Here is a 13,853-nt window from a genome sequence, read left to right on the forward strand (position 1 = left end):
GTTCGGTATCAGTCATCACTTTTGTACGCCAGCATTAGTTCTAAATTTTTTTAGCTTTAAGAATTTCTTGTAGAGGAAGATCTTAAAGGCAGGCTGGCATTGATATAATTTGGGTGGTAGAACTCTCCTGAGAAAATTTGCACAACACCTGTGAGTGCTACTTGTGTGTCTTAGACAAATATCTTGTGATTTTTGATAAATTATTTCATACATTTCTTTAAAATATACAACTTAAAGAGACAAGAATGTAATTTATTCAAAGGAATTATCTTAATAGAAGCAGATTCTTATTAATTAGTTCCTTACTTCCAAAAGGAAAAGTTACTATGGCAGGCACGTTGGTAATGACAAAGTATAAGTGCATTGTCCAAGAAACACAAATGATTATGAAAAATGGCTAAGAAAAGTCTACTCAACTCTGTTGATGTTGGAACGGCAATATTTGGTTATGATGCTTCTTTGCAAAACAGTATTTATAGTGTTCTCCCAATGTACATGAGCCCAAGCAGAAAAATTTAGACAAGCTCTACAAAGATATTATATATTATAATATATATAATATTTGGGAGATTATAAAATTCATCCAAAGGCACTGTGCCAATAAGAGGAACACTGCCAGCTTGAGTTTGTGTGAAAATACCTGTTTCCTCACAGAGTAACCTTTAAATAGTATGTCTTGAAATTAAAAAAAAAGTTGTAGAGGTTATTTTCCATCCTCATATTTGGTAGAGTTTTAGGTGCAAACATTAGAATAGGAATGGTAATGTCAGGCCTCATCCTTTCCTCTGTCCTTTATCTGTGCTTGTGTATCAGCTTTCAACTTTCAAAGTTTCGGTTTTAGCCTTTGTTATAGCTACAAATATAAAGGCTTTCCTAAAGAATTTCAGGAAGCCAGCTATGTACAAAGTCTGTCAAAATAATTAAAAGAGTCTGAAACTGGGGATTTGAGGGAAGGGAGAGGGTTATAATAACAGAAGTTATTCTGTTTTCTTAAAGCGTCCTTGTAAAGTGACATCTCACACTTTTCTGATAAAGTGTGAATTTTTTTTTCCCCCAAAGTTATTGCATCTCTTTCAGCTCTGCAGTGGAATATCATGAGTGTTGATGAAGGATGATCAGCCATCTAAAGTTGTCTGTGTGTTTCCTGCATATGGGGAAAGAAAATGTCCATGCTGACACCAAAAAAAAATCCCGAAGTCAGAACTAAACCAGGTTTATGAGGGAAGGGTCATGAGATGGGTATGTGTGAAGGTCAAGTAGCCTTGACTCTTGTGAAAGTATTATATACTGAGGAAGTGACTTCTACTGGAGCCAGCAGTCTGGAGTTAACCTGTGGGTGGAAAATATGCTGCTGATGACCCGTGCTGTTTAGGATTCTTATACAGATTTTGCTTGTTATGGAAATTTTAACGTAACCATATGTATAAAACCACAAAGAACATTTCTTTACTAAAAGTAACAAAGGTAGGTAGTTGAACTTGGAAATTCTTCTGATATTTAACAAATAAAATTATTTGGTGCTTTAAAGGAATTAAGATGCTTTGTTTACACATATTAATAATTTAAATCTGTAGTGTATAAAGATCAATCATGCCCCATAATGCACAGTGTTCTTTGTTTGTTTTATATTTTTAAAATTTTATTTAAGTAATACCAATACATTTTTGTTCAGTTACCATTCTTTGGTTGAGCCTATAATATCAAAATTCCCTGCTTGAGCATGTACAGCATTTTCCAGTTTCTTTGTTTTCCTTCCTGTGCTTCTTGCAATTCTATACAGAAATCTTGGCAGTTTAGTCTTAGTACTCTTACTGCTCTCTTTCCATTTTCCTATTTTCTTTCTCTAGACATTATCATTTTTAACATAAATCATACCTACTTCTCTGTTTGAATCCCATTTTAATGCAGTTTTTAGTCCCTGGTATTTGGATGTAGACTTTCCAACTTGTAAGCATTTCTATGAACTAAACTGCAAAAGAGTACTATAAGAGAGACAAAGAGGAATTTTTGGCTTGCCCCTCAGGGCTTCCAGAGCACTAGGGTCCTTGGAGATTTAGGAAGCCCAGCAAGTTAGACCTGACTTGATGAATCCATAGCTGGCTGCCCTGCTTGCCAGGGTACGTGCAGAACCAGCCTATCCAATGATTCTTGACACAGGCTGCCTAGTTTAGTGAATCAACTACCATGAGGAGTTTGGGCCTCCTATAGATATATTACTCCAGAGATCCTGAATGGACTGCCATAAATTACCCTGAGGTCTTTTATGTCTACAAATATAGGAGTCCAGTTCCTGTAAAACACGTGACTCGAAAGCTAGGAAACAAAGGAAAACCAAGAGCATAATCCGTATCTCCCTCATTGGGGAGCCTCAGATCCTAAGTTCCGTGCAAAGCAGCTGCCTGAGAGCTTGGAGACCATAAGAAGCCAAAAAGCTTAGGAGCTCCTGGAGACTTGACTTTCCAGCTGTTTGGCAGCCCATCAGGCAAGAAGTCAGGGATTCTGTGAAAACCAGAAGCCAAGCAGCCGGGCAGGCTATTCACCAGCCATCTGGCTGAGAAGAGAAAAGATGAAGAGACACGTTGGTAATTTAGCCTGCCTTTCTGCCTGGTTTCTGTCAAAACTTTTCAAGAAGTTGTCGTGTTCATATAGAAGGCTTTGGTTCCATTTCATTAGCATTTTCTGATGGAATACTGTTCCACTGGAAAATATTTGACCAGCTTTCCTTGTAACTTAGTTTATAATAGCTACGCATGTTAGTCAACATCTTGTCATGTAGCTTCTGTATTTTCAAAGTAGACTTGCTGATTTGATTTTAGAATCTATAAAAAGTTCAAACCCCATCCTTCTCATATTTCTTCTTTTTCATCTCTTCTTTGTTTTTCCTTCTTATCCATCTCACTTTTTTCTTTTCTTTACCCTCTCACTTGCCACATGGAACTTCCGTAGATTTCAAGGCAACAAAAGAGCACGGAGATCGTTGCGTCTGATTTGCTGCATAATATAAACAAGAAAATTTCAAGCAATCATTTTATCTAGTGCAGAAGCTTTTGATTGAATTATAACATATTTTATACTTCATGCTTGTTGTTCAGATTCTCAGTGGTCTATAATGATAAGCGGTACAATGTAATATGATTGCCTTCTCATATACCGCTCTAATTTATGCAACTATGCCAGAGTTGCAAAGACACAAATTATAATAATTATTATAATAATTTATTAGTTTGTGTTGTCACTGCATTGATTGTTTACCTAGACTATCCTCAGATATTGCTGTCTTGCATCTCTACAACATTAAACTATATATTAGTGATGACTATCATAAATATATGATAATTACAAGAAGTTTACTTAGATGCTTATTTGGATTCAATTCAATCTAAAACCAATTGTAACAATGTTTAATTTTTCCAGTTGTTCAATGTTGTCTGCTTCTCATTCTTCCATTATTAAAAGGCTTTTCAAAATAATCTAAAGCAAATCATGATGTTTTTTCTACTGTGGCCTCAAAGAACTTTGCTATTAGTAGATTCCCTGCTTCTGTGAAAAAAATTAGGATTTTGGCATTTACCCAGGACTGAACTTCAGGGAGAGTTGTGAGGAGGGGAAAGAAGAGTAGGTGTAGTCCACCAGGCTGAAAAGTAAGGAGAACAATAGACAAAAGGACTACTTGAAGTTGCATGAGTGGCTCTGTAGACTTTTTTCCCCACCACTATCTTTTAGAGAATATACATTGCATGCTTTCTTGGGCTGTATGATTGGCTAATAGACTTTGCTTTGGTTTCTTGAAACTGACAATAGCAATATACTTGCCAAGTATTTAACTGTGTGATGATCAAATCCCTGAAAAGCCAAGAGTAAGCAATTGGGCTCTTCCAGGCTACAGAGTAGTATTGGAGACATGTTAAAACTGCTCTGGCTTTAGCTGCTTCAGTGAGGTAAAGAGGACAGGAAAATCTATGTTGACTGTCTGCTGTTGTTTTCCGAACACATCGCATTTTTGCAACACAGAAGACTTGTGAGATGTAGAGAAGTAGTCTCATTTTACAAGGTGTTTCTTCATCAGATGTGCTACAGTGGAAGCCTCCACAACTGTATAGACAGGAATAAAGTTAGCCTTTAAATATAAAATAATTTGATTAATAATACCATTGAGATATTTAATCAGAAAAATTAATAGAAACTTCATTATATAAATTTTATGTCCCTTTTTCACCGAACAGCTATAATACAGAAACGTATCTGTTGCATTTGTTTATTTTGAATATTAAATTGGGTTGTGCATTAGGGTAATAGGTTACTCAGCTGGCAACAGGCAACGGAAACGAACAGCTTCCTTCATTAAAGAAAAGGTAGTTCAAAGATGATTCTTGATAACTAAAGTTTATTTACACAGCCATACCATCATTTTTTTGGCAAAAGCAATTCAATTTGACAAATTAACGTTGACACCTTAAGCTTTGTAAGATGTTCTGAGAGTGAAATACTACTTGTTTTTAGTGGAGAAACTTTTATCTTTCAAGTGGAGTATTTTTAAAGATAAACACAATGTGTCTTTGTAATACGGTGTTTAGCTTTAAATCTTTCAAATAAAGAAACCAGTATTCACTTTGGAAGAAATAAGAAAGGAATTCAGTTACAAAAGAATTCAGTAGTTCTTTTACAAGAACTGTATGTCTCAACTTAAGGCTGATGAACTTTATTTACTTAATGAAAATAACCACAAAACCCCATAAAATATGATGACAAGAGAACTCAAAAATCCCAAATGTTCTCCTTGTATAAATACTGCACAGATCAAGTGATTTTTCTAAATCTGTCTTTCTGCAAATATCATAATGCTTTCTGCTCCTAGTTAAAATTAAAAGAAATATGTATAAAGCTGGTTTGTCTGACAGTATTTCTGCTTATGGCAAAAACCAATGTAGAAATAAGTGAAAAGGGAATGTTAACTAAATTTTGTCAATAGTCATGCAGTTCAACAAGATGAAAATACGTGAGTAAAGAGTAGCAAGATCACGCTTTTATTAGTACAGCAGGTTACTTTTCTGGCCTCAGCATCTACACCAGATAGGTTATTTTTATGGCTTGAGATCGCAAACTCCTCCCTTTTAATCTAGTTTTGAAATAATATTTATCATACTTTCTGAGGATAAAAACATTGCTGCCCACCAGTTAGAAGATGTGGTCATGTGAAGTCATGAAAAATCCTATTATCTCTTCCCATCTTCTTCAGCCACTTAAAATGTAGTTCAACAATCTATATTTCTTCGTATCTGTCATCTCAGGTTAAATATTACATTAAAAGTTTTAATAATGATGAAGATGTAAAATGAAGATATTTCGTGGTAATACTACTGTAATACCACGAAACGTGGTATTACGAAATTATTATTTCGTGGTACCACGTGGTATTATTATTATTTCATGGTACCACGAAAACTACTGTATTACCACAACATGTTTGCTCCCCTCCCCTCAATTTTTAAAATATTTTTAGTGCTTCTTTAAATGTTTTTGTGTTTGTCCTTTTACTTTGTTCAGCTCAGGAAATATTGTTGTTAAAACAGAAGCATTTGACCTATCGTGAACACATACATACACTCAGATGTATACAATAAAACTATCAATTTTATTGCTTATCAGTGGGAGTGATTTTATCAATATTTTTATCTATAAAGCTGTTTCTTAGGCTTTATTCTTACCATACAATTTTTTTCCCTGTCTGACTCAAACTAAGTAGCCTTGTTAGGCCAACTGATAAGTAAGGTTTTGTCATAATAGGTAAGGAAGAGAGTAAATTACTTAAATTCACTTAATTACATTCTTTTCTTTCAAATTGCTTTTTACATAGCTGTATCCTAAGATGTTCTCTAAGCTTTTCAAAATACTTGAAGTTTGTTGAATAACTTCGTATGTAACATTAAAGAAAGTAAATGCAGTTTAATGGCTGTATTAATAGATTAGAGTTTGCAGGATGTAGATACTGAAGTATAAATGTAGTCTTGGGCTGGAAATGGAACACTTTGCACTTCAAGTTCAGTATCAAAATAGTGTTATTACCCAATAGTAAATTACCCAGACTTTGAAACAATGACCTTTACATTTCTACAGGGAAGTTTAAGGACTACGGGTAAATGTGAAAGCTTATTACACACTAATAGCTGGAAATGGCAAACCCTTTGAGTTAAGTATCATGAAAAAAGTTGTGTGTTGATTAATTTAGAAGGTGGAAGTTAAAGATTGCATTTTTTTATATGTTAAACAAAAAGTGCAAAGAAGATTTCCAAAGACATGTTATGTATGATTTTTCTTCTCTTCTGTTACAAAAATAAGTATAGACAACAATGCCCGAGAGTATTTGGAAGCTAAAATCACAGAAATTACTTTAGACTTTATAGTATGAACAGTTATTTGATCATTAAAACAATTATACTCAAAGAATGTAGATTCAAAAGAATTAAATCCAGACCTCCGTAATCACAGGCACAACTTCATATAATTTCTTCTTTAAATCTTTAAATTATGGCAATAGTATATAATAAATATACATCTTTCAGTAAAAAGAAAGTAGAAATTGGCTGTGCAGAGCAAATATGTGATTTTGCTAAATGATACCAAAAAGATTGCATTTCTTGTTTAAATTTCTTTGGAAAAAAAAAAAAGATCTCGTAAGCAACATAAGATTTTAAAGCACTCATTTCTGTCCTTTCTACTCATTGTTCTTCAGATTTCTTGCTGCTTTACTTTTCTCTTTGTCTTCCACAGACCACCAGACTACACCCACAATCACATTTGGGAAACTTTCCTGACATGTGGTTTCTACAGTTTTCCTCTGCTTTTCATCACTGGTAGGAGGTTCTGTCCTTGTGTTTAGCTGGTTTCACAAGCGGTTATTGAAACTCTCTTCTTTTACTTATTGCTAGATTGTTTATATATTATTCAATCAGTTTAATTGGACCATACTTCTTTACAAAATGTGGAAAGTGTAAGCTTGTCAGAAGAGAAATTTAACAAGTAGGGTTACAATCTCCTGGAAAGAAAATATGTACAGATAGGAAAATATAAAATGTACATATGAGTTCATTAAGAGGGGATGTCACGGACTGCCTGTGTCTTCTTCCAATGGGTCGCAACCAACCGACTGTTGCGACCACAAGGTATCTCACAATCAGAAGGCTCTTCTAAACTCACTGCTATCTTAGTCCAATAGAGAGCTCCAACTCTCACTCTCTAGGGGCTCCTGCCACTCCAAACTCCAGGAGGGAAATGCCCCACTCCCTCTTGGGAGTGTCCCACCTTTATCCATCCATGAGTCACGTGGTTTCCGGTTGACCAACGTGACTCACAGCACCTGTCCTAACAAGGCACAGGTGCTTTCTATTGTAGCAGCCGGGAAACTTCCCCGACAAGGGGATACAGATTATCTTACCTCTTCATGAAACATCTTTCAAGAGCATGGATAATAATACACAGTTATCTGAACCATGCAGAAAAGCAGAATAATTGTCATGTATAGCTGGGTTCCTTTCAAATCTTAGACGCTTTACTGTAGAGTTTACCTGTTGAACAGAAGCCTTTCTCATTTGTTGAGCCAATATTGAGACAGAAGGTAATGCACACTTCTGTAGTAAGTTTCGAGCAATTGAAGTAAATGTAAAGTATCTCATTTTCCTTCCTTCTCCTGTGTCTGCTTGTTTAGCTGTCTAGCCCTCTAATACATACAGGTAAGACTTTTCTGTGTAGAAATCTTTCTCTGTAACCCATTACCTACCGCCTTTGGTCAAATTTTAAAATTTCAAGACAGACTTGAAAACTGATACCAGGAAATATTACTTTTATTCAGGTGATTGTCTGTAGATACATTTACATTGTGGTATGTATACACTAGCAATGATAGAGAAATGTTTATGCTAGCGTATCCATGGGAAACACCCTGTAACCCACCTCCCTGTCCACGTAGCTCACAGGGTAATAGAAGTGGCAGAGCACTGCCCTTCCTTCTCTGTTTCTCTCAGCTGCTTTTCTGAGTCACAAATGTTTGTTGTACTTCTGCAAAACATTTAGATCCTTTTTTTAATTTCTGTAAGGACCCTGGTTATTTGTTTATTCTGTTTTTTTTAAGACTTCAGCATGCATTTTGTTCTTGGATTCCACATGCTGTGCCCTCTGATTTTGACCCTCACGCTATATGGCTTTAACCTCTCTCATCCAGTCTCAAGAATTGCACTGCCTGTGGTGGAAAATGTTTCATTTCTGATGGGCTTACCCACTCCTTTTGCTTTCTGTGAGAAGGAAACATCACAGCTAAGAGTTCTGTTTGGCATTTGAACCCAGAACTAAAAGGATTAACTGCAGCATCTTCTGGAATTTTTTATTTAGCAAGTCCATGAGCAATTTGATGGATTTGCTCAGCAAAGCTAACACAATGCAATTGTACCCTACTCTCTTCATAAATCAGCCCCCAAAAAGAAACAAATATAATCAAAACCATTCTTGATCTCAAGGTCACTCCCTAGCCCTAGGAAAGTTCATACTATCCATGCTTGCACTTTCATGAAGTTCTAAGACCTTTCAGTCCAAAGGGGTTTCAGGAGAGCGTCTGGTAGTTTTTATTCAAAATTCTCCTATAGAACCTGTTGAAGGAAGCAAATGAAAGAAATTCCACTTGGAGACCCTTCTTTCTATCTCTGTACATTTACCATCACTGAGGTGCATAGGCTAAAATTTTTTCTACAAAGTTACTGCTGACCATTTGGCCAACCACTTTTGCTCTCTTTCCAGTGTAATGACAGTTTGACACCAGGCCATCCAATGCCATTGGCTGATGTGCCACCATGATGTCACCGGGAATCTCAACTGACTTATTTTCAGTACCCTTTGTGAACGGTACAGTTTAGGCACTAATGGCATACTTTTAGTAAATAGTTCCATAAAAATTAGTTGACCATCAAAAAACATCTGAAGTTCTTGTCCACAATGGTTTCTGACCTGTATCTCTTCTGCAATCAATAGTTCATGTGCTTTGCTTACGTCTTATGTTTCTACAGAAATCCTTAGTTTAGCTGTTAATTAAGTCATTCACTAGTTTCTGTATTCATCGGACAAAGAACTTTACGGGATCTACTGGTCTTTCCAGATCCACGTCTGAAAGACTGAAAATCTAAAAAAAATGTCAGGCTGGATTATAGATTGTAAACAGAAGTCCTGATAAAACACAAATATCTGTGCTTAGTATAGAGGTCCACTCAACTAAAGTAACTGATGGGCCCATTCAAATTGTAATGGTGGTTTCTCCAGATTACATTGCAATACTTGATATCCTTAGGTCAGGTACTTGAAGTTCCATCCACCTCTTCGCTAATTATTGTGTTTACAATGAAGTTTCTGAAAATGCTGCTGCATTTTGCAGTGTTGTCTTTCAGACTCTGTATAACTTGGCATCCTGAGAACCCCTTCCAGATGGTTGTTGGCGAAATGTTGCTTAGAGTTATCCACAGATTGAATAAATATGTAAAAAATCATACAAAGAAGTATTTTTCTATTCTGACATTGTTTCTGTCCATGAGGAAACTGAAAAAGATTGTCTAAAATAATGTAATCTTACATGGTGGAGCATCTTACCAAAGAAAGAGATGTATTTCTTTTCAAGCATCTCAGTTGAATAGAGTGCAGCGAATCTTGGTGTACAGCATTGGTCAGCGACTGTGCATCTTAATCTTTTAAGAATTTGTGCTTAAACAAAACAGGTTTATACCCTGCGTGCTTTTAAGGGTACATGAAGTACTATATGCTGCATGTTGCTTTATCAGATGCTGCCAGTTCCTCTTTGCTGGAGGCAGCCAAATTAATTCCATACCTGTTAGTTCAGTCTCACAGTGCCAAAACAGCTGGTTTTCTTTGTTTTACATATTGACACGTAAACATGTGCTGATAATTTGAGTTGACTAATAAACACAAGAGTGTGAGAACAGCCAATACTGTGTCAGACCAAATGTTCACTAACATAGTATTCTGTTTCTCATACTACCCATGAGGGATGCCTGAGGAAAGGTCGAAGAACAGGGCAAACTTGCAGGCATGGTTCCCCTCTCCAGAATGCTCTCCCACCTTCAACAAACCTGTGGATCAGGAACTTTCTGAATCAGAGGGAATATTTTTATACTGAATAACCCTTAATGGATTTTTTTCTGTGAATTTGTGTAGTTAATTTCTAACATGTGAACTTCTAACAGCCACTGCAATCCTGCTCCAAGGACTTCAACGTCTTAATTATGCTTTGTTTGAAAATAACTCTGTTTTATTCTGAACATGCCACCTGCTAATTTCATCTGATGCTCCATGGTCGTCTTCTAGAAGACAGGTCCCTATGTGCCCCTTCCATTCTACTTGAGATTCTATACACCTCTATCATACCACTCCTCATTTTTCTCTTTTATGCCTGAGTGTCCTAGTTGGTTAGTCATTCCTTCCACAGAGCAGTTCCATGCCTTGATTATTCCTGTTGTCTTTCTCTGAATCTTTTCTAATTTTACCATAACCTTATTGAAATTGAAAAGGTGGACTAGATCTGCATACTGTATTCAAGATCAAGGCACACTGTTTAGTTTTCTATTTCTTTTCTAAGAGCATACTTAGACATTTATCCAGAGTTGTGTTTGTGTCCTTTAATCACATTTTACATTGATTGTTGATAGTCTGAGATGCACCATGGTTCTCCCACAGTTGGTGTCATGACTTGTTTAACCTCTGCTCTTAAATATTCCTGAATACTTATTTGCATTGATAGAAGAAAATAATATTACCACTCCTTTGTCTTAGCTGTCAGACTTAATGTAAGAAATAGAAGACACTATGAGAGCCATAGTGTCTAAAATAAACAGGGGTGTTTATTTTAGGTGCCTTAAGGTATGCAAGACACCAACCTGGCAAATATGATACAGTAGATAAGGGAGACTTGCACCCTTCTGGAGTGACAGCTTGAGGCTGTGAAGAATACCCTGGGGCATCTAAAATGACAGTAGATACCTTTATTTAGACGTTGAATTTCTGCCCAGATAGTGATATGTAAAACAGTCTAACTCTCACATGTCAATCAAGAGAGCTCTGAGTTCTGAATTAGCCATATTTCTTGGTGAAGGCAACACAGCAATAGCTGCAGTTTTGAATAATGATGTCATACCAATCTCTTTTGTAACATTTGCGTATAAATACAGATTGAATATTTAACAATAACGTTCGTTTGATTCTCATTTAGGATGCTGGCGAGATGGTTCGATCCTTTGTTGGTGGCTTGGAACTGATAGTCAATTTGCTAAAATCAAAGAATAAAGAAGTTTTAGCAAGTGTATGTGCTGCCATTACAAATATAGCTAAAGATGAAGAAAATTTAGCTGTCATAACAGATCATGGAGTCGTCCCTCTGTTGTCCAAACTAGCAAACACAGTAAGTAGCATCTAAACATATTATACTAAGTATCTAAATTTCTTAGGTCAGACTGTATTATACCTGACTAAAAGGTTATGAAAAGAGTGGTAGGTTTTGCAGCAGCTACAAGGAAGAGCTGTAGAATCCTTCCTCTATGAGATGTATATTGGACATGAAACACTGTGGCTGGTACTAAAATTGCTTTGGAAGATGAGCTTCATTTTAATAGTCACTGTTGCTGAATCTTGCTTTTGAGAGATGCATCTGCCATAGGAAAAAACCACAAATGGTCCAGAGAGCAATAAATCTGAACCAAGCAGAGAATCTCAGTGATGGAGCTATATGTTACATTTTAATGCTAATCTTACTAATTTCCAGTCTGTCTAAAAGCATCTTTGAAGTAATGTAAAAATTCACAGCACTTCCTACAAAGAAAATAATAAGGGACTACTATCTCCATGCCTTACAGCTCTCTCCAGTTTTTAATCGTACTGCATAAATTGGGATGCCTTAAAAATGTTTGAGAATACAATTCTGCTTTCCTATGAATTTTTTATTGTATTATGTTGCCTTTAATTTATTACGTTTTTATCTTCTTCAGAACAATAACAAATTAAGACGTCACTTAGCAGAGGCCATTTCCCGCTGTTGCATGTGGGGGAGGAATAGAGTTACCTTTGGAGAGACCAAGGCTGTAGCTCCTTTAGTACGTTACTTGAAGTCAAATGATCCATTGGTTCATAGAGCTACAGCTCAGGCTTTATATCAACTTTCAGAGGATCCCAACAACTGTATCACCATGCATGAAAATGGAGTGGTGAAGGTGAGGTGGAAGGTTTTTGTTATTTGAAGTTCAGATTACCAAAGGGGTTTGGCGTGGTCAAAGGAAGAGATCTTTCATTTGAAACAGTTCTTGAATGCTGCTGCGTACCTCAAATTTTCTGAACTTTATCCTAAAAATGTTTGGTTAAGTAGTGAATTGGGGAACAGTGTTTCAGTGCTAAAGATATTACAGCTAGGTGGTTGTTGAGAATGGAAGTATGATGTGGACATTCATCTCTAGAGTGCTTGACTTGACTCTGATCTAGGCTGGTACATCAGCATTTTGTCATTCTCAAGTGACTTTTGTAAAAGAAGTTGGGTTATCTTAACGGGTAGCTGCCTAGTATGGCAGAAAGTCACCTAGGAACTGAGTCTAACTGGATTTGGAGACAAATTAAGATAGAACAGTACCAAGTTTTAGTTACCTGGAGCTGTTTCAATGAATTCTGCATTCACTTATAAAAATTCTCATTTTAGGAGTTAAGTATGAGCACATTCTGCAAAAACTTTACTCTAGAAAGACTATTTCTCTCAAAAATATTTTTTTTCGCAAAGTTTTATCTCACTAGTTGAAGCCAGAAGAGTTATTCCTTTGGCATAGGAGAGATAAGGATTATGGCCTTAGAGATGGAGATAGTAGGAGTTTTCAATTCACATAAATCTCCTGAAAGATTCACTGTTTGCAGACTTTTCGTTTTACTTCATGTTCAGGTAAATGTATTGAAAGCAAGAGTTGACTTGTGATGTTATTATTAATGCTTGAATTTATGCCTGCACTAATGATAGTGTACTTCATTGTGAGCAGGTTTGATTCTGGCAGGGTCTAATGGTCCTGCATTATGATACATTTGTCTGTAGTTGGCTATTTCTGTAGTCAGGCTAAAAAGATCCACTGATCAAAAATGTTTAAAGACTCAGTTTAAATGCCAGTACTTGAACTGACTCAAATCTAAGCTGCCCGTTTAGTGCTGGAAGGTAACATCTTCCCATCACAGTTGCATTATACTGACTATACAGCACAGAGAAATATATACTGTACTACAACTCAATTTGAAACTAGTGTCTGATGACTTTTTAATGCTGCTTATCTTTCTATTCAACTCACATAACCAATTTTCTGCCCTCTTGTTATCTATTGTTTTCATTTATTATGCAGGTTTTAGGTTTTATAAGTTGTAGCACACTGAACGTACTGTATAAAGTCAATTCTGAGGATAAACTTTTGTAATAATTCCGTCTCAATCTAGATTCATCTTTATTTTTCAGTCCTAGTTAAAATATTTAGACTAATTAAAAACATTTATTTGCACTTGCAGATAAGTAGGGATGTACAAAAAAATATCACAGGTGTTTGATTTTTTAATTATTCACAACATTCTGAAACGACTATGATATGTTAAGGGAGAGAGAAAAGAACTGATAAAAGGAAGAGCAAAATTACAAAATAAAAGAACTTGGGTTATGTTTGTTGCATCTATACTTTTCGTCCAGAGTGCACTTCTCCTGTACAAAAAGCTTGTATTTTTGTAATGCAGTGGACAAGTGTTTAAACGTGGGTTTGTATGTAGGTCCATCACAGAACTGAAGTGGAAGTCCCTCTTGT

At 36.0% G+C, this 13,853-nt stretch overlaps 1 protein-coding gene across 1 annotated transcript in view; it reads left to right on the forward strand.

Annotated features, from left to right (window-relative positions):
• Positions 1 to 13,853, forward strand: part of ODAD2 (outer dynein arm docking complex subunit 2) — an 80,047-nt gene that overhangs the window by 38,705 nt on the left and 27,489 nt on the right. Inside the window, exons 9-10 of the mRNA XM_086615037.1 lie at positions 11,258 to 11,446; positions 12,030 to 12,251. Of these exons, the coding sequence (XP_086471163.1) occupies positions 11,258 to 11,446; positions 12,030 to 12,251 (411 nt within the window). The remainder of the gene's footprint in view (positions 1 to 11,257; positions 11,447 to 12,029; positions 12,252 to 13,853) is intronic.

The sequence above is a fragment of the Tauraco erythrolophus genome, chromosome 7, assembly GCF_009769465.1.
Source record: "Tauraco erythrolophus isolate bTauEry1 chromosome 7, bTauEry1.pri, whole genome shotgun sequence".
Lineage (NCBI taxonomy): Eukaryota > Metazoa > Chordata > Aves > Musophagiformes > Musophagidae > Tauraco > Tauraco erythrolophus.